This window comes from Juglans microcarpa x Juglans regia, chromosome 4D (assembly GCF_004785595.1).
Source record: "Juglans microcarpa x Juglans regia isolate MS1-56 chromosome 4D, Jm3101_v1.0, whole genome shotgun sequence".
Classification (NCBI taxonomy): Eukaryota; Viridiplantae; Streptophyta; class Magnoliopsida; order Fagales; family Juglandaceae; genus Juglans; species Juglans microcarpa x Juglans regia.
In genome coordinates this window covers 25,381,044-25,408,568 of record NC_054600.1, presented here as the reverse complement: position 1 = coordinate 25,408,568, position 27,525 = coordinate 25,381,044, and the positions used below count along the sequence as shown (strand labels likewise).

Genomic DNA, 27,525 nt, shown 5'->3' with positions numbered 1-27,525 from the left:
AAAAAACAAAGGGTAGGTGGCGTTGGGTGATGGGGGCAGATGGGATGGGTCTTGCGCATACAGAGACAAGGCAAGTGTGGAAGAATATTCATGGCAGACGCGGGATAACAAGGTTACAAGAGAATCACAAAAACAGTAAAAGAAAGAGAGCAGTACTGCACCCATAGGGCCATACCAATACTTTATTCATGCACACAAGTTTCACGTTCCGAAGTCTCGGGGCCCGGCGGGGACTCTCTGCCTGCACATACTACAAAACAATATCCTCCCAACTCAAAATCCCCAGCTGCGGACTTACAGAGGGCACACTCTTGCTTTGCTTTAGAACTAACTTAAAGTTAAGAAAATCTGCGCAAGTGTTCGTGTGGAGGAGTGTAGCAAGTATGGAGAGAGCAATATCGATACCCAAGGAGCCAGAGCAGGTGATGATGCTGAGAGGGGGATCCGTGCTGGGTAAGAAGACCATTCTCAAGAGTGACCATTTCCCTGGCTGCCAGAACAAACGCTTGTCTCCCCAGATTGATGGTGCTCCAAATTACCGTCAGGTTTTCCCCTCCTTTTCCCTATTTCGGCACATTTTCTTGGATGTCTTGTTGCTCCTCCGTTGTTTGACTTTTGTTTTGCTTTTTAATTCTTTCTATTTCTTTGGTAAAGTTTCTAATCGGAAGTTGTTCGCGACATGAATTTCGGGGTTCCTCTGACTTATCCAGGCTAACATAAATTTTGTTCCTCTGATTAATTTCACTCTTCGGATAGCTCATTTATCTTCTTGCAAACGGACTTATCTTTCTTCGGAAGTTGGAACAGTGCTTTAAAAATGCTACTTGTTGTAATGCTCTTGAATGCTAGTGTATTTGGTAGTTCCCTTTTTTTGCATCTGCTTTTGGTGCGTCACCACCAACTTACCTCAAAACCTGCGATTTCAAATGTTGGAGGTTTGTATTAAACTTCTATGACCACGTAATATGCATTTTGGGAGTGACCAATTAGTGCCTCGTTTGGTCTATTCATTTCCTTTCCTTTCTTTTCACTTCACCGATCTTGCTTAATTTCGAAAGTCACTGATTGTGTTGCATTGTGTACTAAGGTTTTGGCTAGCATGAATCAAAATTTTATTCTCGATCTGTGATCCAATGCACATTATGGAATGCCCGTATCTGTGGATGCCTTTGTACATTCTCTGATGCATTGTTATTATTTTTAATGTATTTTTTATTATATTTATTTTTCCTTTACAATCTATGGTTGCTATTAATAGGCCGACTCATTACCTGTTCATGGTGTTGCAATCCCAACAATCGATGGAATCCGCAATGTTCTGAAGCATATTGGGGCTCAAATACATGGCAAGCAAGCACAAGTTCTATGGATCAGTCTTCGTGAGGAACCGGTAAATTCATCTGTTACCATTACACTCTATTTCTAGATGAATATTTTCTCATACAGATATCCTTCAGTTTATGTTTGACTCATGGTCTAATGCAATAAGCTAGTCACCTTTAAGGCATTGACTATTGATCAAGACCCTATGAATTATCAGACATCAAAACATGAAGCTTTAATAGGAAAGATGTTTCTCAGAGAGAAAAGAGAAGGATACTTTTAGCTGTATTTGGTGCTATCAATCTTACTGACATTTTATAGAATCTTAAAACAAAGTAGAGCTTGATGAAGGAATAAAGGCTATAGTTTGAATTTCATTATAATTTATTTGTCAATTCAAATCTAAAACATAGTTTACCTGTTGACAACCACAAAAATCCTGAGTTATAATTTATCGTTGTTTCCTTTTGCATATTGCGTAATAAATAGAAAAGGTTGAGGTAGGTGGTCAGTATGGATAAAAGTTTTATCGTATCTAGTTATTGAATCCAAACAGTTGGGATTACCATTTAGTAGAGTTTTGTTGACAGAAACTAGTAGTCCATATAGAATAATGTCATCCATAATGTGTTGAGTATTTAGTATTGTATCTCTTGTGCATCAGTGACCAGGGAACCCTTTGAATACATGAATACATGAATGTTTCACTGTAATTCTGTGTAAAAACAGTTTAATCAGAAATTAGGCACTAGGACGTTCAAAGTCTCATCTAAAATATAGGCTCCCTTTGTGTTCTAATTTATGAATTGCTTCTTCCTATTCTTAAATCAGGTGGTCTACATCAATGGGCGTCCCTTTGTTCTGCGTGATGTGGAGCAGCCCTTCTCAAACCTTGAGTATACGGTATCTTATTTCAAATAATTTTAATTATTATGAATTGACGTATCTTTTCTTCAATATTATAAGTTCTTTCCTTTGTAACTTTGTATTTAGAGTACGACTAATTGCGTTCTAGCACTCATAGCTATGGTATTACATTTTTGGAATGACTAGCACCTGAATGTGATATTTTATGTTATCCTTTGGGGTTTTGGTGTTGCAAATATTTTAAATGCTTTACTTTTTAAGTGTGAAAAGAATGCAAGTAGAAGAGAGGTCATCAATGCCCCAAAGAAGGCCTAAGCCACATATAAACCTATACTCTAAAAGGACTAGCCAATGGTACAATTAGAGCCCATTAGAATCATTATAAAGAGCAAGGACCTCTCCCTCCCTAGCAATATTGGATCCTACGCACCACCTATACTCACTCACAATGGGGTACTACATTCCCTCCCCTTAAATTCCTCGTCGGTCCATTTATCATATGGCACGACGCAAATCCCACACTTCTGGTGGGAATTGGTTATGATATCATTTGTAACACTCTCAGGACGGCCCAAATCACATCTACCTATACTCCAAAAGACTAGTCAATAGTACAATTAGAGTCCCATGGAATCATTATTAAGAGTAAGAACTTCTCCCTTCCATGCGATGTGGGATCCTATTCATTACCTATACTCTAAAAAGATTAGCCAATGGTACAACTTGAGCCATTATGAATCATTATGAAGAGTAAGAACTTCTCCCTCTCAAGCAATGTAGGATCACATTTACCATCTATGCTCACTCACTGCGGGGTATCAAATCATCATTTGCAAAATTTGCTTGTACATACATACGATAGATACGTCATACATACATACATACATACAGATGTGTCACTCAAACTAGGGATGTTTTTATCCTTATCATTTGAAAATTTTGGTCTCATTACACCTTTATTGTCAATAAAATCAAGACTATCCATTGATTTACTTAGAGATGCAGCACTTAGTCATGATCTGGGGCTAGATGATGGTAGGATATATGGGAGACATGTGATATTTGAAGGTAAATTCGAGCTTAGTCTTTTTTTATAAGTAAATGATTTTATTCATAATGGAAAAGTAGGCATAACCCAAGTAGATAATAGTTGGGCTATGAGAATAGCGTATTAAAAAGAGTAATCTAATAGATACCAAGAAATTGTGAAAATCAAGCCCAGTGAAGTCAATAGCTTTAGCCCGTGAGAATAACGTATTAAAAAAGAGTAATCTAATCTCCTAAGATAGCCTTCTTTGTTTGGTGCACTATGGAGATTTTGCTATAGCGTGAAAAGATAATAGTTGACTTGTGTCATATACATTAATGTAGTTGGGAGACAATGCTCCATGTTCTAATTCGTTACGTTGTTAAAGAGCTTTGGAGCTTTCTTTCCAAGAGTTTAGGGTTTTCTGGGTGATGCTGGGTGTAGTGAATTTAACATTTATTTAGTTGTATAAGCACTTGGGCAAGCATAAGGTTTCTCGAGGGCGTGGTGCAACTTGGTTTTGACTTTTTATACTATTCAGGGAATTAACAGGGCTAGGGTTGAACAAATGGAAGCACGATTGAAAGAAGATATCTTGATGGAAGCTGCAAGGTATATTCTATGGATGCACTCTGTAGAATCTGTACTGTCTTACCTATGATTCATGGTGTCTTTACCATGGATTACTCCAGATTTGCATGATAGAAAGCTTTATTTGTGCATCTGACATAGCAGATATGGAAATAAGATCCTTGTCACTGATGAACTGCGAGATGGTCAGATGGTGGACCAGTGGGAACCAGTGTCTCGTGATTCTGTAAAAACACCATTAGAGGTATTGCCATTGGAAGTCATCTCAGATTTGAACAACAGGACTGCTTCACCAGTTTTCTTAGAGATGATTTAAACCTATTCCCTTGTTGTAGGTGTATGAGGAATTGCAAGTAGAGGGGTACCTTGTTGACTATGAACGTGTTCCTATAACTGATGAAAAACCACCAGAGGAGACAGATTTTGATAGTTTGGTGAGTTTTGATGTTTTAAATTTTAATTAGAATGGTGATTTTAAATTAATTAGTACGTGCTAGCATGGGATCACCAGTAATCCCTTGTTTTGCTAGTTCCTTTGTTCTATATTTGATGACTTGGATAAGTTTTAACAATGTTACTGAAAGTAATTGGGTTCATTATTTTATTGCCAAGCTGCTGCGTTTGTGAGAGTCTGGAGGCAACTTGTGTTTCCTATATTGTGGACATGTTTCTTCATTCAACCAAAATTCTTAAAAGAAAATGTCTAAACTTTTGTCTAAATAAAATGAGACCTTAACCATCCAATACCTAGTCTAGATTTGCAAAGACTTATAGCAAGCCCACTTGATTGACTTGAGGTTTGGTCACAAATGTCAGATGGGGAAAACAACTAAAAAGATGTTGTGGTACATATTGAAGAACGAGAAGCTAATATTTGATTTTTTTATTCAATATTTTTGTATAATTAAATTTTTTTTAACTGATCCTGAAAAAGAGGGGGCAAAAATGGAAACACAGATAAAAATATAAATACAAATATTTCACAATCCATTTTTCTTTGCCTGCCAATGCGAGAAGGCCCCTCTTTTTAGTGACAATTAATTTATAAAACTATTCCATTTGTTATGCCTTCTCTTGTTCTTTTTATAAATTCTATTTACTTCTTAACAAGAAATATTTAAAAATATTTGTGGTATGCTATTTTCATTTGATTTAATTACTTTTTGCAAGACAAGGATGATTATTTGACATTATTGGATACCTCTATGTGATTGAATTCTTCCGTTACGATCAGTCCATTTCTTTCTTCATTGTACATTCAGGTTCATAAAATTTCTCAAGCCGAGATAAGCACAGAGATAATTTTCAATTGTCAAATGGGACGTGGAAGAACTACAACTGGGATGGTGATTGCAACTTTGGTCTATCTCAACCGAATTGGATCTTCTGGTAGTCTTATTACTTTTTGTACTTTACCATTTAAGCAATTTGTACAGCTTTTAGTGATAACAAATTCTAATGTTGTAAGTTATTTTCCCATGAAACAGGTATTCCAAGAACCAATTCCATTGGGAGAGTGTTTGATGCTGGGGCTAATGTTGTTGACCATTTACCTAATTCAGAAGACGCAATTCGTAGAGGAGAATATGCTGTCATAAGAAGCTTGATTCGAGTATTAGAGGTAGTTGAAATTTTCTATTTGACCAACATTTATTTATATTTTTATTTCATAAATTTCTTACTGATAGTTGCATGTCTTTAGGGGGGTGCCGAAGGAAAAAGACAAGTGGATAAGGTCATCGACAAGTGTGCGTCAATGCAGGTTTGATGCTCTGATTTTACTCCGTTCTGGTGAACTTTTGAAGTTCATGTCTAATTTCGTGGTTTTTCTGAAACAAAATTTTTTTCCTTGTATGTCTTGTTGCTTCCTTAATATACATTTATTGCCTTGTAGCTCTGGGGTATTATTCATGTCATATTAAGTGTTTCTTTAATTTCAATCGCAGAACTTACGCGAAGCAATTGCCACTTATCGCAATAGTATTCTACATCAACCAGATGAGATGAAAAGGGAAGCATCATTATCCTTTTTCGTGGAGTACTTGGAAAGATACTACTTCCTTATATGCTTCGCTGTATATATTCATTCAGAGCGAGCATCCCTCTGTTCTAGTTCATTTGATCATAGCACTTTTTCTGACTGGATGAAAGCAAGGCCAGAACTGTACAGCATTATTCGTAGGTAAGTTTTCATAGCGAGTAGTGTATGTGCCCATAATAGAGATTAGCAATTGGAGAATGATATTCATATATGGTCACCCGGTTGGTTAGAGTTCATGCATAATTAGTTCTAACTATCTGTTCTTATCATTTGTATGGATCATCTATGGAGTAATTGGTGAATTTTTGGTTGAGACATTGCTTTAATTGGTTTCCTTTTGTTTAGACTGTTTTTTACTCATTGTTTACTTTTCTCATGCATTTATGGCTACTCCTTTTTTTTTTTTTTTTTTTTTTAAATTTTATTTATTGCGATTTTGCCTTGTTGCAGGCTACTCAGGAGAGATCCAATGGGTGCACTTGGATATGCAACTTTAAAGCCATCTCTCATGAAGATTGTTGAATCTACCGATGGCCGCCCTTGTGAGATGGGTGTAGTTGCCGCCCTGCGAAAAGGAGAGGTTCTTGGGAGTCAAACTGTTCTTAAAAGTGACCATTGTCCTGCTTGTCAAAACGCAACTTTACCAGAAAGAGTGGAGGGTGCACCTAATTTTAGAGAAGTCCCTGGGTTTTCAGTTTATGGGGTGGCAAATCCAACCATTGATGGAATTCGATCAGTTATTCAGAGGATTGGCAGTTCCAAAGGCGGTCGCCCTGTTTTTTGGCACAACATGAGAGAAGAACCTGTAATTTACATCAATGGTAAACCTTTTGTTCTCCGTGAAGTAGAAAGACCATACAAAAACATGTTGGAATACACGGTAAAAATCTATAATTTTAATTTATTTTTTTTATAAGTAGTAATTCTACTTATACCTTTGTCAACTTTGTTCTATTGGTTATGGTAGTATGGAGGAGTAGATATGGCATCAAGCTGACTCTTTTATTAGACACCAGAAGTTATTGGGTTTACACTATTATATATATTACACCTGCAAATACAGGAATGTAGAAATAACAAACCGTGTGTTTTTTACTAATGCAATGTACTTTTAATATGGGGTGGCCTTGTCATGAAAGAAGAGTGTGACGCTTGGTTACATTGACTATTCGAGGACTAATGTCACTGCTGTCATGTCCCAATATTGATTCATGCCCTAGGACTATTATCATAGACCATTATAGTTTTTCCCCCTCTGTTTTGCAATACAATGTAGAAAAGCCACATCATAAATGGTCACTATGTTTGCTGTGTCTGTTGGAACAATATCTAAACTTGCAGTGAGAAAGAACTAAAAAAGTTGTGGACATTCTGAAGTGTGTTTGCAAGTAGTAGATCTAAATAAATATTGGCCTAATATCTGAGGTTTAAATGGCCGATAGAAAAAACTGTACACAATTGCTTACCAAAAAAAAAAAAAGCAGATACTGATACATTTTGGCTTTTCACCTACTTCCACTGGTGAAGATGATGAGCAGGTTTTGTAGAATTGGAAAATATCACGCAACCCTTGTTTGAACATAGCAGTTCAATGCCATCAGAACATTCCTTGTTTGAAGTGCACCTGTTTTTTGTGGTTTCTACAAACAGTTTAGGATTTTAACTTTCACTTCCTATAGTTGGTGAAGTTGTGATTGTCATTTGATTCTTTCAGGGTATTGATCGTGAGAGAGTTGAAAGAATGGAAGCTCGATTAAAGGAAGACATCCTTCGGGAATCTGAACACTATGGGGGTGCTATAATGGTTATACATGAAACAAATGACGGGCAAATATTTGATGCATGGGAACATGTGAATACTGATGCTATTCAGACCCCACTTGAGGTTTTTAAAAGTTTGGAGGCTGATGGTTTTCCCATCAAGTATGCACGTGTGCCCATCACTGATGGTAAAGCTCCCAAAAGTTCCGACTTTGACACATTGGCAGTGAATATTGCTTCTGCTACCAAGGATACTGCTTTTGTTTTCAATTGCCAGGTTAAGATTTTCATTCTTCAGTTGATTTTGCTTTGCATGTGCATGGAGATGTAGATGTTAGTATATGTGTGTGAACTTCCCACCTATTTCTTTTCTTTCCATTGCTTTACGTTATATGCTTTTTTAATATTCACAGATGGGTAGAGGAAGGACAACAACTGGTACTGTAATTGCTTGCCTTCTGAAACTTCGAATTGATTATGGAAGACCTATAAAAATCCCGCTTGATGATATGAATCACGAAGAGGAAAATGGTGGCACTTCAAGTGGTGAGGAAACAGGAGGTAGTGTTGTTGTATCAATCACCCGTACCACAAAAGTAAGATCTGAAAAGGAGCAAGGTCAGGTTTTTGGGATAAATGACATTTTGTTGTTGTGGAAGATAACGAGATTATTTGATAATGGGGTGGAATGCCGGGAGGTCTTAGATGCTATTATTGATAGATGTTCTGCATTGCAAAACATACGACAAGCGGTTCTGAAATATTGGAACGTATTCAATCAACAAGATATTGAGCCAAGGGTAAGGAGACTTGCATTGAACCGTGGGGCCGAGTGCTTGGAGCGGTACTTCCGTTTAATCACCTTTGCAGCATATCTTGGAAGTGAAGCATTTGATGGGTTTTGTGGGCAAGGAGAATCTAGGATGACATTTAAGAATTGGTTGCATCAGAGACCAGAGGTCCCAGCAATGAAATGGAGCATAAGATTAAGGCCCGGGAGATTTTTTACTGTCCCTGTAAATTTTCTTCTTCTTTGTTAAAGCTAATTTATTTTACTATATTCCTAATAGACTCGGGGCATAATGAAATGTAGGGTTTTTCTTAATTTTATATTATTTTAACTTTAACGACTTACATATGATTGCACACTTATTTTGATTTTAAAATTCAGGAAGAGTTAAGAGCACCACTTGAGTCCCAACATGGTGATGTGGTGATGGATGCCCTTGTTAAGTCCCGTAATGGTTCAGTTTTGGGTAAAGGCTCCATACTGAAAATGTATTTCTTTCCTGGTCAAAGAACTTCCAGCCACATACATATTGATGGTGCACCATACGTTTGCAAGGTATATAATTTCTGTAGAAGTATATGATTATCATTAAATCCCTCGTGTCTATGGTAAACAAAGAATATGTGATACAAACCTACTGGATCATTCATGAGTGTGTAGAATTAGCCCCGGTTTGGATTGGAAACTCATCTCATTTTATCATTACAACTTTCCCAAATTTCCACACAAAATATAATAAACAATTCTACTTTTTCAAATCCCAAAACAATAATAATATTAAAAAATAATATTCTAACAATATTTTATTCAACTCATCTAAAATCATCTCAACTCATATCTGAATCCAAACGGGTCTTAGTGTCTTAGAAGTGTTAGGAATAAGTTTATTTTGGTCATTAGGCATTTCCTTTCTGATTAAATTTATTGATTTAGTATAGATACATATTTCTTATATATTCTTTTCAGTATTTGCATCTGAGGTGAAGCAAGTTAGAAGTGTTAGGAATAAGTTTAATTTGGTCATTAGGCATTTCCTTTCTGATTAAATTTATTGATTTAGTATAGATACATATTTCTTATATATTCTTTTCAGTATTTGCATCTGAGGTGAAGCAAGTTGGTGGGTGTTTTTTGCGATTTACTTCTGTGCAATCAACTGAGAATTAAGGGTAAAAGTTCTTGAAATTTTTATTTCAGGTAGATGGATTCCCTGTGTACAGCATGGCAACTCCAACAATTGCTGGGGCAAAAGAGATGTTAGCATATTTAGGTGCCAAGCCTGAAGCAGAAGGCTCAGTTGCTTGTAAAGTGATATTAACTGATCTGAGAGAAGAAGCGGTAGTTTACATAAATGGCACACCATTTGTCTTGAGAGAGCTAAATAAGCCTGCTGATACACTTGAGCATGTGGGAATCACTGGTCCAGTGGTATGTCACCATTAATACTTTTTAATTCTAAAAACAAGTCATTAAGCCACAGTGGTTTCCCCACTTACTTTTTCTTCTCATTATGCAGGTGGAACACATGGAGGCAAGACTAAAAGAAGATATATTATCTGAGGTCAGACAGTCTGGTGGACGGATGCTTTTACATCGCGAAGAATATAGCACCATACTGAGTCAGTCCAGTGTCATGGGATACTGGGAAAACATTTTAGCAGATGATGTGAAGACTCCTGCTGAAGTATATGCCGCCTTGAAAGTTGAGGGCTATAATATAACATATAGGAGAATACCATTGACTAGAGAAAGAGAGGCTTTAGCTTCTGATGTCGATTCAATCCAGTACTGCAAAGATGAGTAAGTGTTTATACCTAACGTGTATGCTATGAGCAATATGGCTATTAAAAGATCAGTGATATATTATAGTAGTAACCAATTTTGTTACAGCTTGCTGCATCATAGTTTAATTGATGGCTGAAAAGGGTCCACAGGTGGCCTTTGTTAAAAATAAGTACAATTGCCAGACGACCTCATAAGTTGATGATTCCATTAAGCTTCTTACAAATTTATCCCTATGTCTATCAACATCCAATCCAACATTTCTTTTCTTCCCATTCTCCATCCTTCGTATCTTTTAACATCTGTGTACAAAACAAAGCTTGGTTAAATTTCTCACTGTTGTCTTATTCTTCTTTCCTTTCTCAAAAGTAACATAGCTATTGGAGGTTAGATCACCTAATCATTACAAAGAAAAAAGTTGATAATGATCATAACAATGATAATGTTGATACACCCAGATCATGAACTTTATTTGTATATGATCAGGTGTTGATCCTTAGACTTTGATTGGTTTGTATTTATAGAGATTTCCAGTTTTCTTCCCTTTTTTATGAGTAATTTTTTTGCCCTTTTTTGAAACTTCTTTGTGCTGCTGCTCATCCAAAGGCTGCTACACCAGCAGGGGTGACTGGATCATTAATTTGGCATGTTTCAGTCAGGCTGCATAATATCCTATACAGCTAGCTGCACAATAATTTTTTCCTTAATTTAAATTACGAACTAAAATTAACAATAATTTTTTCTATAGTGCTGCAGGGTGTCACCTTTTTGTATCGCACACTGGGTTTGGAGGAGTTGCCTATGCGATGGCAGTTACATGCATTAGACTTGGTGCAGAGGCAAATTTTGCATCAAAAACTCTAGAGTCATCAGTTGATACAAATCTTCTTTCTAGGAATGAAGAGAACTTGCCTTCTCAAGCTTCTGATGAAGAAGCTCTGAGGATGGGTGATTACCGTGACATACTAAGCCTTACAAGAGTACTCGCATATGGTCCCCAAAGCAAAGCAGATGTTGACATCATTATTGAAAGGTATGCCATTTCTTGGGAACACCAGGGGTAGTGGTGATATTCCACTTTATTACGCCTTAAGTTCCTTGTTGTAATAAAGAACATCATCTTGTTGGTGTGCCTTTTTTTTTTTTTTGGGGGGGGGGGGGGGGGGGGGGGGGGGGGGGGGGGGGGGGGGGGGGGGGGGGGGGGGGGGGGGGGGGGGGTTGTTGTTTGCTGAATACAAAATGCCTTTGTAATTAGCTATTGCTTTCTTTGAGTATTCATGCGATCAATTGGCTTTTGTTTTATTTTATATTTTTTTGAAGATTTTGTTTTTTTACTCTCATTTTACCTTGGAAAATCACTCTTGCCCCAATTGCCGTCTCTTTTGCAATGTGCCCCAAGTTACCAACTTTGATACACTGTAACTTCAAATTTCTAAAAACTTGCACACTTGTTGTTTCCTTTAAGATTGGACCCTTCAAGATTGGACCATCTTGGCAAACATATAAATGGGTGCAAATTTTAATTTTTTATAGATTGAGGATGCAATGTGTAAAGTTGATAGTTTGGGGCACATTGTAAAAGGGTTAGTAGTTTGGGGGTGCAAAGTGGAATTTTCCCCTTTACCTTTTAGCCTTTGGCTTTTTCTAAATGATGGCACTAAGTTTGTTCATTCGCTTTAAAGGTGTAGGGGTGCAGGGCATTTACGAGATGATATTCTCTATCACAGTAAGGAACTTGAGAAGTTCCCAGATGGTGATGATGAGCACAGAGCTTACAACATGGATATGGGTATTAAGGCTTTAAGGTTGGTTTGTGCACGCATCTTTCTAACAGCATTCACTTACTGGCTTGTTCTATTCCTTTTTGCTTTTAGTAACTATTTTTCTTTTGGTAAGTGGTGATCATATAGGTCAATAATTATCATTAGATGAGTGTAGACTGTAGAGCTTTTACGTTAAGGGAGTGTCTATTTGAGGAGATAGTTTGCTATCATGCACCGTGGTGCCTGATGACTCTTTTTCTGAGAGTAAGTGCTAGATTGTGCTTCTATTTTCAGGGAGAGAGCAGAAATTTTGGTTTGCAGTATGTGGTCTTTAACCTAAAAGTGCTTCAAGCGGAATGATATCTAGTTATGCTCACTTTTAATTGACTAACAAATTATCCGCATTTCATCCAGGGGTGAGGCTTCTTCTCTCCCAAGTACATGTTAAGGATGAATAGGAAATGACTCATGTTGACTATGTTTGCATGTTAGCTCAAGTGGAGCGCGTTTCTATAACTGCTGCATGCATGATCTTCAAGCTTTTAATCGCAATGTTTTACTTTTCTTATTGTGCTCTTCCATATAACGAGTTCTTTTGTATCCATCCTGCAGGCGGTATTTTTTCCTAATCACCTTCAGGTCTTATCTTTACTCCACTTCAACAGCGGAGATGGAGTTCACGTCGTGGATGGATGCAAGGCCTGAACTTGGACATCTATGTAACAACCTTAGAATAGATAAATGATTTGACTCATATAACAATGCTCGTATATTATATTTGTGTAAGCTGGCAATGCCCGGAAAGACTCAACTCCACTTACCAGAAAATCAAACATCCACATGAACTGATACTACCCTCTACAGTCCAGAATCGAGAATTCTATCCTCGTAAAGTGATGAAACTTCCAAAATTTCTTAGAATTGTCAGTAATATTGTGTTAGTAGGAGTGATTTGTGACATCTATTGAAAGTTTTTTTGGAAGAGAGTGATTTGTAACAATTATTAATGCTCAAGTGTGCTCAAGAAGTTGGGTCATGATCTTAACCGAGTTCTTCTTCTTTTTCAACATTATGTTGTTTATATTAGCGAGTACACTTAACAGGATCGAGAAAATATGTGCTTTCATGGGAGAATTGAGAGATTGCGAGACTGTAGAGCAATCACCCTAGCTGTTGAAGGGCTTTCCTCCAATACAACCTCGTACCCATCTCTAAAATTATCCATTCCTTGGGCCATGAGCTGCCAGAAAATCCCACCGACAAATGGGCCTCCACTCTTAGCGCTGGTGTAGATGGCGTTATACAGCTTACTAAAATAATGGTCCCTTTTTTCTAGGCTGTACCCAGGAAGCTTTGAAGACTTGCCAAACTCACCCAGAATGAGTGGTTTATTCAGTACTGATTTTGAGTCTTCAATGTGCACTTCAATCCATTTATCCACAAAAGCAGCTTGGACCTCATCGTTTGAACCCGCTAACCTGCCATCGTCAATCGTCTTCATTATTATTCTAAAGTGCAAGTGATTTTTGTGTTTTCAGGAGGTTTTGGAAAACATAAATACCATTGCTCAGGGTAGAGATGAATGGTGGCAAAATCAACTTGGGGTAACTGATTGTTGGAAATGAAATCAGTCCCAACAAGCTGGTTCCCAGGATTGTACATCTGCTTTGCTGTTTTCCCATAAAATCCTTCCAGCCCTATTTCCAGTAAATGATTCTCATCAATGGACTTTACATATGCTGCCATTTCTGTCACCCATTCCTGAAGGACATTCAGATGTTCATAAAAAACTAAATGATATATGCAGATTAGCTTTTATTTATTATATATCAAAACCACAAAGTTGGCAACATTTTCTTGCATGCAAATTAATTCGAAATTGAACATTTTAAAAAAAGAAAAAAAAAAATTTTGAGAGAGAGAGAGAGATCAGAGAGAGACCTGAATAAATCTGCCAGAGGGGTCAGTTTGGCAACGAGGTTCATTCATTAGTTCCCATGCAAAAATGGAAGGGTCGTCTTTATACAACGTCCCGGTAATGGAGTTTTTCCTCGTGAGCACTGTCTGCATGATTTTAATGTAATCACCATTTCAAGAACAAATCAGTAGTTTTAAAACCTTTTTTCGCCCCAAATGGTGAGTCAGAGTTAATTACACATGAAGTGAATCTTCTACAATATCTATAATCAACTCTGGAAGATCTTAATTGAACAATAAATGATTTTGATCTTTCCTTTTTGCATTTCATGAAAACAAAATAGCCAGCCATTTAAGATAATTGAATGAAGTGATAACTAATTCTTTTCTTTATCATCATTAATAGAAAAAAAATGGTAATTCTTAATTAAATTAACAAATTGATATGACTTCATATAATACGTTAGATTTATTTTACTATAAAAATAATTTTATAATTTAACATATTATATCAAGTCACGTTAATTTATAAATTTATTTTAATGATATCTCTATGTAGTTGAACGATTTCTCATTCTTAAAAGTTATTTTAAAGCTAATTTATAGGTTCTAGTCGAACTTTATTAGTTGGAGGTTTTAGCTAGACAAAGTTCTTAATGACCTAGCCCTCTAACGGCTCAGCCCCTGATACATTAATATTTGCGCGCATGCTCTACCCATGAAATCACCATTTAGAAGTCTATAAATTAATAGATCATCAAACCAACAAAAGAAGGGTATAGAAGTTAGAACTTAGAAGTTAGAACTTAGAAGTACTATATAGAAGATGGACCCCACAAATATAAAAGCAAGCCACATATAAATATATAGCCTAGAGGCCGTACTAGTGATAGTTTGCTAGCTTCACTGTATCTTTGACCCCCCTCATGCATAAAAGTCTGATAATTTAAGGAATAGACGTCACTTGAGTTCGAATGTCCAACCTACCTACCTCCTGCGTTCTGCCAAGGAGAAAAAAATGTTTGAAAAAGAACGTCCAACCTACCTAGTTTACCATCTTGTTTTGTTGTCAATAAACAGTAGTTCTCGAAATGTTTTTACAGAAAAAGGTGTCTAGTCTCAGTGACAAGCTGTTTCTACCCATTTTTCGCATATAATAATAAACTTTGTTGAGGATTTTTTGTGGCCTCGTAGATATATTTTTCATTAAAAACAATCTCAGTTCACTTGTTTCGGTTCATAAATAAACTCACTTGTCGCCAACATTTTTTTTTTTCTTAACATGCATGCTATAATATCATGATCATCATGACTCTCAAGATAAAAAAAAAACTCGAATGTGGGTATGATCAGAAGAAAAAAAGGCGATTCAAGAGTTCATGAAAACAGAGGATGGAGGACACTGATATTGTCGATTGGTACCTTGACATGATCTCTGTAATATCCTTTGACGACAGGGTTTGTATAAAAGTCATCATCGTTGTCCAAATGCTGACCTCGCTCCCTTGCCCACTGTACGTATTGCTTTCTTCCCCCATAATCTTCAAAGTTATTCACCAAACTCAGTATCAGGTACACCCCATATCTTCTGGCTTCTGAGATTACAAAGTCCAATCCCTGATCATTGCCGTTCAGAACGAGGATCCGGAGCAAGTTAATAAGGAAACAGAAAGGAAAAAAAGAAAAAAAAGGGGCCTGTAAAATAACCATTAATATACGTACATACCCTGAACACATCCTCATTATACAAACCAGGAGAAGACTGGAGAGGCCTGAAACCACCATCACTGAAAGCCCAAGTTCTTGCCACATTCATCCCATTCTTGGAAGCTTGTTGGAAAGCAGTAGAGACCTTGGCCCTGGTCGAAGGGTCAGATGCCATGTACATCATCCAGTATGCATTGAAGCCGTTCAAGTACAAGGACTTGCCGTTCAGAACGAAATGGGTTCCTTCTGTTCTGACAAAACTAGAACCTGCAAGGCTCCCACAATTTCCCTGCAGCAATAAAAGTACGATAACAATAAAATATTTCAGAATTAGGGAGTTGAAAACTCTCTTCCCCGACATTCTGATCTGGTTAGGCGGCCCTGAACAAAGTTTTTGAACGTTTTTTATTTTTCGTAACGATCGAGGAGTGCTAGCTAGCGGTTTAGGTAGATAACTAGCTAAGAACTGAAATCAGTAATCATGTCCTTGATGAAGCATGGGATAGAAGGTGGGAGAGAATGGGAAATCAAAAGGGAAGGCTTGTGGGGAATGTTTGTGTGGGATGCCCTCCCTCGCGTACGGTGCCTCCTTAAATAAAGAAGGAAGCTGCGTTACAACTTACAAGGACAGAGTAACGATAGGTTGGAATTCTAGAATCTAAAAAAGGAAAAATAAGTCTAAATATTGACTGAGTTTTAATATTATTTGAAAGATTTATAAGCACAACAACAAATGCTGTGTTACCTACCTTATATTTTTATCTTTATTCACTCACACTCTTTAAGATTTAAGATTTTAGACAATAACAAGTCTTAGATTTTAGACAAAAACTTGAAGAAACTAGCTCTAGCTTCATCACTCCTCCAGATCATAACATCTCTGTCCTTGATTCACACTACAGTTAGTTTTTGGAATTGAATTGATTATATACATGTTATATGACATATTGGGATTTATATATATATATATATATATATATACATGTATGAGTAATACTATATACAGTTGTGGAGTATATAAATATCGTACAGTTATTTTGAAAAAAAGTAAATTTATTATTAAAAAATTGATTTTCTTTTCAAATAAATTTTAAATTTATTTAATTTTAAAATAATTGTGTGAGGATTGTAATTACCATTTCTAGAGAGAGAGAGGACATTGCAAATATCCAACAAATATCATTTTTCCACCGCATGCATTTCACGTACAGACAGGACAAATCTGGAGAAACGTCTAATCAAAACCCTTTCTTAATGCAACGTATACTCCAACAAATAGCTCTCCATTTTCTGTTATGAAAAACGTATCATACAGAATTACGCAAATTAGAGGGACCATCATGGGATAAGATGGTTGATTTGATGCATGCCACTTGATGAGACGGTTATATCTCTATCGACAGAGACTTCACCTTATCTATGAAAAGAATAATTATTAAATCACTAAAATATTATCACTACAATAGAATTCATTTACTGTGGCGGACCAAAACTGTCACAAAAATAAAAAAATCGTCACCAAACTTTTTTATGATACAATTGTCATAAAAAAGGCATTCAAACCATCACCACAACTGTCATAAAAAAAATAACATAAAAAGTATTTTGTAACGATTTATTATACAATAATCACTATTTTTTTTTTTTATGACGGTTAAAAATCTTTCGTGAGATGTAACGTCCAAACGTGAAGAGATTTTATGACAGTCAAATTTTGTCACAAAAAATAACATTTGAATGTATATCCCACCGATTAGTATTCACGATAAATATATAACGTTTAATATTTTTCATTCACACGTTTGATTTTTACGTTTGAATGTAGACACGTTTGAACATTTGTACTGTGACGTTTGAATTTTGCATTTGCACGTTATTAGGCAATTGTTCGAACATCAAAGATTTAACGTTCAGACATATCTTTTTTAATCATTCGAACATTAAGAAATATTTGTTCGATCATAATAGAATAAGTTTGAACATTTGTGAAGTGTATAGGTGAACATATTTATCACACATCTATGTAATTATGTTTGAACGATAATTCGAACGTAAAGCCATGTTTGAACGTTCTTTCTTTACATTTGAACGTACTAATCAGAACTAATAATTTCATAAAATTAAAATGCATATAAATTGTATCATATTATACCACAAATAGCATCATCTCATGAAAATGTTTTAGAGAGTTGCAAAATTAGAAAACAAGAATTTGAACAATGATAGGGCTTATTTCTTCTTATTTCCTTGCCCAACGCGATTCTGCTGCATTGACATAACACGTTCTATTTGGACCAGCATCTCCCTCTGTACTTGTTCTTGAACTTCAATCCGTATTCTTTCCTCTTGGTCTTTTTGTCGCTCATGCAAATGCGTCTCTAAATCGGATTGTCACGATAAAAAAGTCTCTAACTCTTGCTATCTCGACTTCATCAGCTCAATTTCTTGGCGTGCGGTGCCCAAATCCGTAGTAAGATTATTAACTTTTGAAGTCGAGGCTGTGGAGGATGAACTGACACTCTTGAAAGAACGTCCCAAACATCTTACCAAACTAGACTTGGTCCTGAGAACCTGCATAAATATGTCCATGTCACTAGAAAAAGATTTCTCAGAGGCTGATTGCATCTCAATTATTTTTTTTTTTGTTATAATTAGGAAAAAAACACACAATAAGTGATATATTAAAAAAAATAGTAAGAAAACATAATATTCATTCACATGTTGGTATAATTTATTTACAAAAAATGACCTCACTGACATAATTATCTTTGACGAGAAGATCAATACACTCGTTGTGCACATCAGTGTGAGTAACAACATAGACATAAATGAAGGAGAAATTTTCAAGATCATCACATTTATAACAAAATCACAGTAATAAATTTAAAAAATCATGTTACTACTTAAATAAAAAATATGATAAAAATGACGGAATTTTAATAAGTAATTACTATTTTATCGGCAAGGCGTTGGAATGACCTTGAACCGGCGCGACAGTGGATTGTCAAAGACGTTCTATTCTGTGCATTGATAGAACTTAAATGCTACAGTAGAAATTAACAATGTTAAATATAATATATAAAGCCAATATAGATGTAAATAAGTTATAGGGAAAAAATCTAGAATATCTAATAATTTGGGCTTGCGAAAAGATCACAACACTTCCTCCAATCGTCTAACTTCATTTTTTGAAAAGAAGACTGAGTAGCCTCTTTCAATGTCTCAATTTCTTGAAGTTGTGCTTTATATTATTAATTACTTATTTGTATTGCTTAATATATTATTAATTCGTTATTTGTTTTAATCTTAGTATACATTATTATTCCCCAAGTATCTATTTTAATCTAAGTATATATTATTACTTACTTATTTGTTTTAATCTTAGTATAGATTATTAATTGCTTATTTGTTTTAATCTTAATATTTATTTTTAATAATCTTAGTATTTTTAATCTTAGTATACATTATTAATTAGTTATAACATATAAGTAATGTATATTCACACTAAACTTCTTCGAAAGCATCAATAAATAATCCATTGTTGGGTCTTTTCTCATGTTTCCGAAGAAGTTTAGTATTCTTTGTCCTAAGTATAGTATGTAGAGTTAGTAATTTTTTATTGGTTATTTGTTTTAATCACAAAATATATTATTCATTACTTATTTTTTTTTTATCTTATTTGTTATATATTATTAATTAGTTATTTATTTTAATCTTAGTATGTTATTCTTATTCAAAATCTAAGAAATTTATGTAATTTAATTATGCATTCTTTACATGCTTAAGTATTAATTAGGTATCTATAAAATTATTTTTTTTATTCATAATTAGTATTGTTTTAATTTCCTATAATTTCTTATCAAAAAATAAATTATCACATAAACACAATATAATAAAAAAAATCACAATATAATCACAACATAAACACAATAGAATCCCACATGTTACAATATAATCTCACAAATCACAATATAATCACAAATTAAATCACAACATAAACACAATATACATTCCCATAAATCACAATATAATCATAAAAATAAGAATATAATCAAAATATAATCACACAATCAAGTTTAAAACTATATCTAGCTAAAATCACAAACTTTTTATCTCACAACCTTCAACAAATATTCCTTCAAAATAAACACAATATTAATTAGTTAAAAAATAAACATAACAAATATTCCTTAAAAATAAATAAATCAAAATAAACACAACAATAAACACAAAATAAACACTACAACTACCTTTCTCCCTCTATCTCTCTCGGTCTCAACCTCTCTTTCTCTCTCTAATATTCCCAAATGCCACTCTCTCTCACTCTCACTCACAATCACTATTTTTCACAAGCTTCTCTTACAATACTGCAGTCTCTCTCACTCAATCACTCTATAGCACAAATGGGAGAAAATGTATCAAACTCTCGTCTTAAACACACCCCAGACTTGTCTGGGGTGTTAATTTTTTTTTTTTTCAGAATTTTACACCTATTGCAGTGACTTCTATCGTTGCAATAGGTTAAACTAAACAAAACTTTAGTACATAGCCCTTTTGCAGTGACTTTTTAAATGTAAAGTCGTCGCATCAAATTGCCGTAACGTTTGAACATTTCGTAAAATTTTCCAATCTCACTAAGTATCCCACCAAGTCTGTTTACATACGTAATGTTTGAACGTACATCTGTTGACATGTGAACGTATATGAAATTAGGTCCCCGTATCTGCTATAGAATTAACGCGAGAAATGTCCCACCAATTTTTTCACCAATGTTCTAACTTAACTATTCCACGTTTGAATGTACCAAAATAATATTCAAATGTAAACGTGTTAATATGCGAACGTAGATGAAATTAAGTTTCCCTATATGCCATAGAATTAATGCGGGAAAGGTTTCGCCATTTTTTTTTTTTAATGTTCAAGTTTAACTATTCCACGTTCGATAGTACTAAAATAACATTCAAACGTAACAGTGTTGACATGCGAATGTAGATGAAATTAGGTTCTTGGCTTGTATATACCATAGAATTAAACCGAGAAAGGTCCCACCAATTTTTTTAGAAACGTTCAAACTTAACTATTCCATGTTCGAACGTACGAGAATTATGGTCAAACGTAACACTGTTGACATGTGAACGTAGTTGAAATTAGGTCCCTGTATATGCCATAGAATTAATGCGGAAAAGGTTCTGCCAATTATTTGAAAATGTTCGAACCTTCATTTTAACGTTATAATGTAAATCCTACCACGTTCGAACGTATATTTAATGTCCGAACGTGGTTTATATATTATAGTTATACAGTATATGTAACATAATCATATGCAGACGGTTTGGGGCACCAACCGGGCACCAAATATTGACATGGCAACCTTTAACTTTTTTATTAAAAAAAGCAAAAGAAAAAGCAAAAGAAAAAATTTGAAAACTCAATCCATTCTCATTGCACTCACCACACCTCCCCATCAATGGGTTGCGTTTCATCAAAGATAGGACTGTCTCTGTAACATCCTACAACACAGTGCTCTTCGATGTGTTTCTCATTGTCCAAGTTGAGAAGACTGTAGGTGCTTGAAGTAGCATCTATCTTTGATGAAACGCAACCCATTAATCAGTGGGATTGGCTCTGGCTTTTTCCTTGTTTTATTTTGGGGTTGGGATCTGCAGAAAGAAAAGATGTGGCCATGGCATGCCCATCTCTTGCTAATCTATTGGTTTATCGTCTCTAGCCTTCCATTAAGATGTACCGTTTTATTTTCATTTTAAACCCAGTTTCCACGTCATTTTCGGTGCGCGAATTCGCCTTCAACAAGACTTTTCCATATATTATATGGTTATATAGTATAGTAATCTATATCTATATAGTATATATAATATAATTATATAGTATACTAATGTATATAGTATATAGTATATATTATATATAATATAGTTAGTATTCTATATCTATATAGTATAGATTATTAATAATATAGTATAGTAATCTATGTAATATATATTAATCTATATAGTTACAATAGTAAATTATATAGTATATAATAATCTAAATAGTTAATATAGTAATCTAGTATATAGTATATATGATTTTTTTTTAAAAAGTATATAGTATATATGGTAGTCATTTATATGGTATGTATAGTATTCTATAGTAATATAATATATAGTAAATATAGTAATCTAGTATATAGTATATATAGTAAGTATAGTAATCTATATAGTATATAGTAATCTATGTAGATAATATATGAGATAGATAGTTAGTAATCCAGTATATAGTATATATAGTAATCTAGTATATAATATATATATGGTAATCATCTATTATATAGTATATATAGTAATCTAGTATATATAAAGTATATATAGTAAGTATAGTAATCTATATAGTTAGTAATATAATATATAGTAACTATATAGTATATTATAATAATCTATATGGTTGCTATAGTATATATATATATATATATATATATATATATATATGATGAGAAATGATAGTTGCAATCGTGAGTATGCAAGTACCGCACAATCACTTTGAAAAAAGTGAATAAATATGAGATCACATGAAAAAAAATTAATTTTTTAATAGTAGACCCCACTATTTTTTAAAGAGATTGCACGGCGTTTGCACACTCCACGACTGTATGTAGCATTATTTATATATGATATTTAGACATTATAGTATATATATAATTACTTAATACATTAATATGAGGTTGTTTTGAAGTAGATGCAGTATTGCTAATAGTTAATTTTTCTGATTTATTAGAACAAATCTATAATAAATTAGAAAAATTAACTATTAGCAATACTACATCTACCTCAAAATAATCACTTATTAATGTATTAAGTAAGACAAACTCACATGTATTATCCCATTTAGAAATTAGTAATATTGAAAATCAATTTAAAAATTTAGATTTATAAATAAATAAGATTAAAGGAAATCATGTTAATAATTTTTCAGTTAGAGATTCTAAACATCATGTTTCTATTACTCGTAATTGGTATAGGCCTACTGGATGGTAGGGTGAGTAATCTTGAGAATGAGAGGTGGCTGGGTTGCCCTGAGAATAAGAGACCTGTTGAGAATGAGAGGCCAATAAATAACAATATAGCAATAAAATATCAATATAATAATAATATAACAATATAATCGCCAATAACTTGATACGATAGAAGTTAGCTACCATAATCATTTCTTGGAAATGGTTTAATATTTCATATTCACATAATATATCTATATTCCATTCATATAATACATCTGGTGTAAAAGCAGATCATTAAAGACATAATACTTATAAGGAGATTAATTCTCATAAGAGTTGGAAGCAGAAGACATGAAGAAATGAAAGTTTACAAATGATAGATTTTAGAGAGTGAAGAAGACTAGACTAGAGTGATTTGGAAGAGAGAAGAAGAGGCTTCAGATGAGAGTTTCTGAATGCCATCATTTCTTTACAGACTCCTTTATACATACACTAGAACATTACAGAACAATAATTCTAATAATACATGAATAGTATCAACACGTGAAGGTAAACAGTATATACAAAGTCGTTTGTCATTTTCCTGGACAATAATCTTGGGTAGCGACAATAATCTGACATGAATAGTGTAGACAATAATCTGAGGGGTGAATAGTATAGACGGAGTTCTTTGTCTTTATTCTTTTGAGGAGATAATATTTCTGATGACTTCTATCTACTATACTGACTAAAAATACTAATAATCTTCTAATTATATAATTTGAGGGTCATAATTTGCTAATTCCAGTTCGAACAGGTCTAGAAAATTCATTAGATGTACTGGATAATAGGGTGAATAATTTTGAGAAGGAGAAGCCTGATGGACTGGTGATAATGCAGGTTTTGAGATAGATGCGGTATTGCTAATAGTTAATTTTTATGATTTATTAGAACAAATCTATAATAAATTAGAAAAATTAACTTTTAGCAAAAATTAACTATATAGCATATTATAATAATCTATATAGTTGCTATAGTATATATATAATGTTCCAGTCGATCTATATTTGGAAAAATATACTTATGTAATATTTACATATAAATATAATATTTATAAAAAAAATTCATTATTTGCACATTCGAACGTTTACAACACACGTTCGAATGGTGCGGGAAATAACGTAACGTCTGAACATATCAGTTATAATGTTCGTACGTTACGTGTATATATGTTGTGCGTCCGAATGTCTCACAACATTTCAACCCACATTCAAAATTCAAACCGTCGCACTCCGCCATCAAAACTGTCACACGCCGCTGTCAATTGCCACCACAACCGTTACATAAGAGGTTAGTGTCCATCTCTCTCCATTTTATTGTGTTTTTGTTAACATATATAGAAGGTTTCTGTATGAACCGAAACCCATTTGAGTGGCCAGAGTTCATTCTTGATTTTTCGACTACCACGCATGGCCAATGGCCAAATGGCCACCCCAGATAGTCTACACTCAATGTATACTTTATTTCTACTGTGGTCATTACAAGATTAACACCTATTTGAGGAAATCGGAAATAACTGAGTCAACTCAGTCATTTCTGGGTTTAAACATCTGAATGTCTCATAGTTAACTTTTGAACGATCATCTGTACTCTAAACATATGTTAGTCTACGTTCGAATGCACTGTTATGTTCGAAGTTTATATACTAAATGTTCGAATGTAACATTTTCCTAACCGTTTGAATGCTAATGTTCGGACATAACATTTCTATAGTTTGAACGTTTATGTTGACATTCGAAATATATACATCAAACCTTCGAATGTAAGGTCTCGTATGAAATTTTAGTCCTAACGTATAATTACATAGGTTCAAACGTTAAGTTAAATACATTCGAAGGCACTCGTAGGTTCGAATGTATTTACATGAAACGTTTGAATATAACGTTTCGTGGTTCTTTTGAACGTTCGAATGTGATTACCTACACGTTCCAATGTTATCCTTTTATGTTCGAATGTTAAGTTATATGTTTGAATGTATTTTAGAAATATATTTAATTTGTTCCCTTTTATATATATGTATACTTTTTTTTGGCAGAATATGACTCATCCTTTGACAATTAGGAAACGAGGAAAGGAAGGAACTCATGACACTTCTTGGATAGTCTGTAGAACTATTATGTCTAAATGCAAAGTGTATATCAACGAGTTCGACGAGCTGACATGGAAAGATGAGAGCCTGAGATCAGTATTTATTTCCAGAAGTTGGACCAATATCTCCACACTGAGGGGGAGGATATACCCCTCCATGGTCTGAGAGTTTTACATGGAGATGTCATTCATACCTCATGATGCACCATCTCACACTGTAACCGTATGCAGTGTTCAATTTGAAGTTTCAACCGATGTCATCGTCGAGCTACTCGGGGTTCGTCGCGTATCTGAGGAACCGACTACAATGGTTACTCAGGCTGAGGACGCACCAGATGTAGGCACATCTGCATCATCTACTGGCTCAGTCGAGTCTATGGCCAGAGATATAGACCCATTGGAGGGCGAGATGACTGATCAGCCTGAGGATGACGATCGCAATGAGGATTTCTTCATCCTCATTGGGAGATACCACACATCGTTTGATAAGAAGAATATTTTCTCCCAGACGTTGTTGCTACCATTTTTCTGCATAGTTGCAACAAATGAGGATTCTGTAGCACATTAGGCCACCTTCAATCGGACTCACACACAATTCCTCATACGAGTAGCACATGGAAAACCTTTCGACTTGCCACTGAGGATATTTGAGAGGATCTATTATGAGGCGAGCATCATCTCTACTGATAACTTCTCATATGGGGTGATCATTAATAGGCTATTACTGGACTGGAGAGTGTCACTCCAAGCAGATGAGTGGTTGACTGAGCATAGGAACCCCTAGACATGACCTCACATCATCAGAGCATTAGACAAGGAAGGGGGCTGCTCGACGTGAGCCTGGGCCTACACCAGTTCTTGTTTCTCCGACCTAGTCCGACGTTGGTGTTGCTCCCCATAGTGGGAGTACTAGTCAGCAGCCGATGAGTACATCTACATGAAATGTGCGCTTTGCTTGGATTGATGTGATGGTCTCAAATATCACTGTGCACATAGATCGATAGATTGCGCATGTACAACAGAGTGTCACCGAAGTTGGCCATCGTTTAGATATCCTAAACGAAAAGGTCAATACATTGACTGAGAAGTTTCATACATTTGTAAACAATTCGTTCTGAGTATTTTGCAATTTTATCATATTTTATATTTATATTTTAATATATTTCTTTTTTCTATACTTTATATAATGAACAATATCATTTAATATATCTAGTGTTTTTGTATTTTAATTCTCAATATTTTTTAATTTGAAATTCCATTTTTAATTTTAAAAATTTCACATTTGAATGTTAATAACTCGTTCGAACGAATAACTTACGCATTCGTACGTAAGTGAGCTTAATGGTTGAACGTATATGAACCGTTCAAACGTTATAGTTTATATGTTCAAATATAATCATTACAAAATGACATCATCTAAGTAACGTTCTAATGAAACATTATTATAGTTCAAACGTATAACTATTTTTCGTTTATTTTTAGAGACGGTTTCCTAAAAACTTCACAGAAAATGATTTTTGGTGGTAGTTTCAAGACTGTCACAAATTCAAACCCGACATAAGAACTCAATTGTACTGTAATGTATTAAACTAGAGTAGGTCTGGTAGCTAGGCTCCTTTTTGTGAAAACAAACTGCTTTTTAATATAAACTGGAATTGAGTTATTTTTCTTATAATCTAATTAATAATAATAATAATCAAAGCACCCTAACAACATTAAAACCTCAATTTGCACCATTCTCCCCGTGACATGCATCCATCTATGATGTTATGTCACCATCGTCGTTATCTTGTTCAGCTTTCACTCTTCGTGATCTGCCTTACCAATATATGTGTGATATATTGGTTTATAAAAAAAAAAAAAGGAAAAAGAAATATATTAAGATAGTTATAAATGATATCAAACTATAAATTTTGACTTCAAACTATGAATTTACATTCAATTCTCTTTAATTAAATAGAAACTAAGATAAATGATATTTCTAGTTATAGAGTGCGCAATCACTTTTAAAAAAAGAGTAAATATAAGATTTATATAAAAAAATTAATTTTTTAATAATAGATTCTACTCTTTTTTAAAATAAATATGCAATACTTGCACAACTTATAATTGCATATCAAAGGGAATGTATATTATTTAAAGAACAAACTATTATATTACTGTACACCGTTTATGCAGAAAAGAGGTTGGTTTTAGTTTTTGTAATAAAATATTATTTTTGATGATGAACATTACATCTTCATATTTAAAGATGTACTTAAAATTACTGTAACTCAAATTTTAAACTTTTGTATTTTAATGAAGTCAATGTAGATAATTTTACTTATATTTCTTTAAACATTAAAAATGATGATACAATGACAATGCTATAATAAATATATTTTGAAGAATGGATTATCGGTTTCCGGAATAATTCCCGGCACTCTGTAACTGTAAGCACAAACGTGTTCTTTTTTTTCCTTTTTTAAAAGTCTTCACTTTTTGATGATTCGTACGGTGTGTAGTTTAGACGCGCGCGGTTGGTGCCAAAATGTGCAACTCGATCACCCCGTGACCATGCTCGTGAACCCGATGCCACTCTATTTCAACCATATAATCATCTTTACGTGTACGATGCCATGCTAATTTGCCCCTCCCCCCATCCTCCTAGTTCTAGAGTGAGGCACATTACAATTTCTATTTATATGTATATATGTCGTTTAGTATCTTTAAAAGTCGAAATTCTCATATCCAATAACGTAAGGAAACGTGTTGGTTGAGCCATTTCCTCGATGTAAAACATTCATCATCTCTAGACATATTTGTCATGACGTGGGTGTTACTGGCACTGTAACGTCCACT

The 27,525-nt window shown here is 34.3% G+C and overlaps 2 protein-coding genes across 2 annotated transcripts; one reads left to right on the top strand and one right to left on the bottom strand.

Moving 5' to 3' along the window:
* Positions 1-12,796, top strand: LOC121259834 (paladin-like). The gene is made up of 19 exons (XM_041161613.1): positions 1-545; positions 1,259-1,390; positions 2,155-2,226; positions 3,759-3,829; positions 3,953-4,052; positions 4,144-4,242; positions 5,071-5,197; positions 5,296-5,429; positions 5,511-5,570; positions 5,755-5,990; positions 6,300-6,729; positions 7,564-7,887; positions 8,024-8,626; positions 8,782-8,955; positions 9,598-9,828; positions 9,917-10,200; positions 10,931-11,215; positions 11,865-11,987; positions 12,558-12,796. Exons 1-19 carry the CDS (start codon positions 189-191, stop codon positions 12,688-12,690), a joined length of 3,975 nt encoding a protein of 1,324 aa, XP_041017547.1. The 5' UTR covers positions 1-188; the 3' UTR covers positions 12,691-12,796.
* Positions 12,797-12,981: 185 nt separating this feature from the next.
* Positions 12,982-16,151, bottom strand: LOC121259835 (mannan endo-1,4-beta-mannosidase 4-like). Its single transcript, XM_041161614.1, has 5 exons — positions 15,589-16,151; positions 15,285-15,479; positions 13,887-14,009; positions 13,507-13,706; positions 12,982-13,423 (listed from the first exon to the last, which is right to left on the bottom strand). The coding sequence occupies exons 1-5, from the start codon at positions 15,928-15,930 to the stop codon at positions 13,069-13,071; spliced, it is 1,215 nt and encodes a 404-aa protein (XP_041017548.1). The 5' UTR covers positions 15,931-16,151; the 3' UTR covers positions 12,982-13,068.
* Positions 16,152-27,525: the final 11,374 nt, after the last annotated feature.

Bases quoted from the DNA above. Each gene is read 5' to 3' on its own strand.
- LOC121259834 (XM_041161613.1), top strand. From the start codon at position 189: ATGCACACAAGTTTCACGTTCCGAAGTCTCGGGGCCCGGCGGGGACTC. The intron at 4,243-5,070 runs GTGAGTTTTGAT...TTGTACATTCAG, and splicing joins AGACAGATTTTGATAGTTTG to GTTCATAAAATTTCTCAAGC. The intron at 6,730-7,563 runs GTAAAAATCTAT...TGATTCTTTCAG, and splicing joins AAAACATGTTGGAATACACG to GGTATTGATCGTGAGAGAGT.
- LOC121259835 (XM_041161614.1), bottom strand. From the start codon at position 15,930: ATGTCGGGGAAGAGAGTTTTCAACTCCCTAATTCTGAAATATTTTATT. The intron at 14,010-15,284 runs GTACCAATCGAC...AAAATCATGCAG, and splicing joins ATTACAGAGATCATGTCAAG to ACAGTGCTCACGAGGAAAAA. The intron at 13,707-13,886 runs GTCTCTCTCTGA...AATGTCCTTCAG, and splicing joins CCTCTGGCAGATTTATTCAG to GAATGGGTGACAGAAATGGC.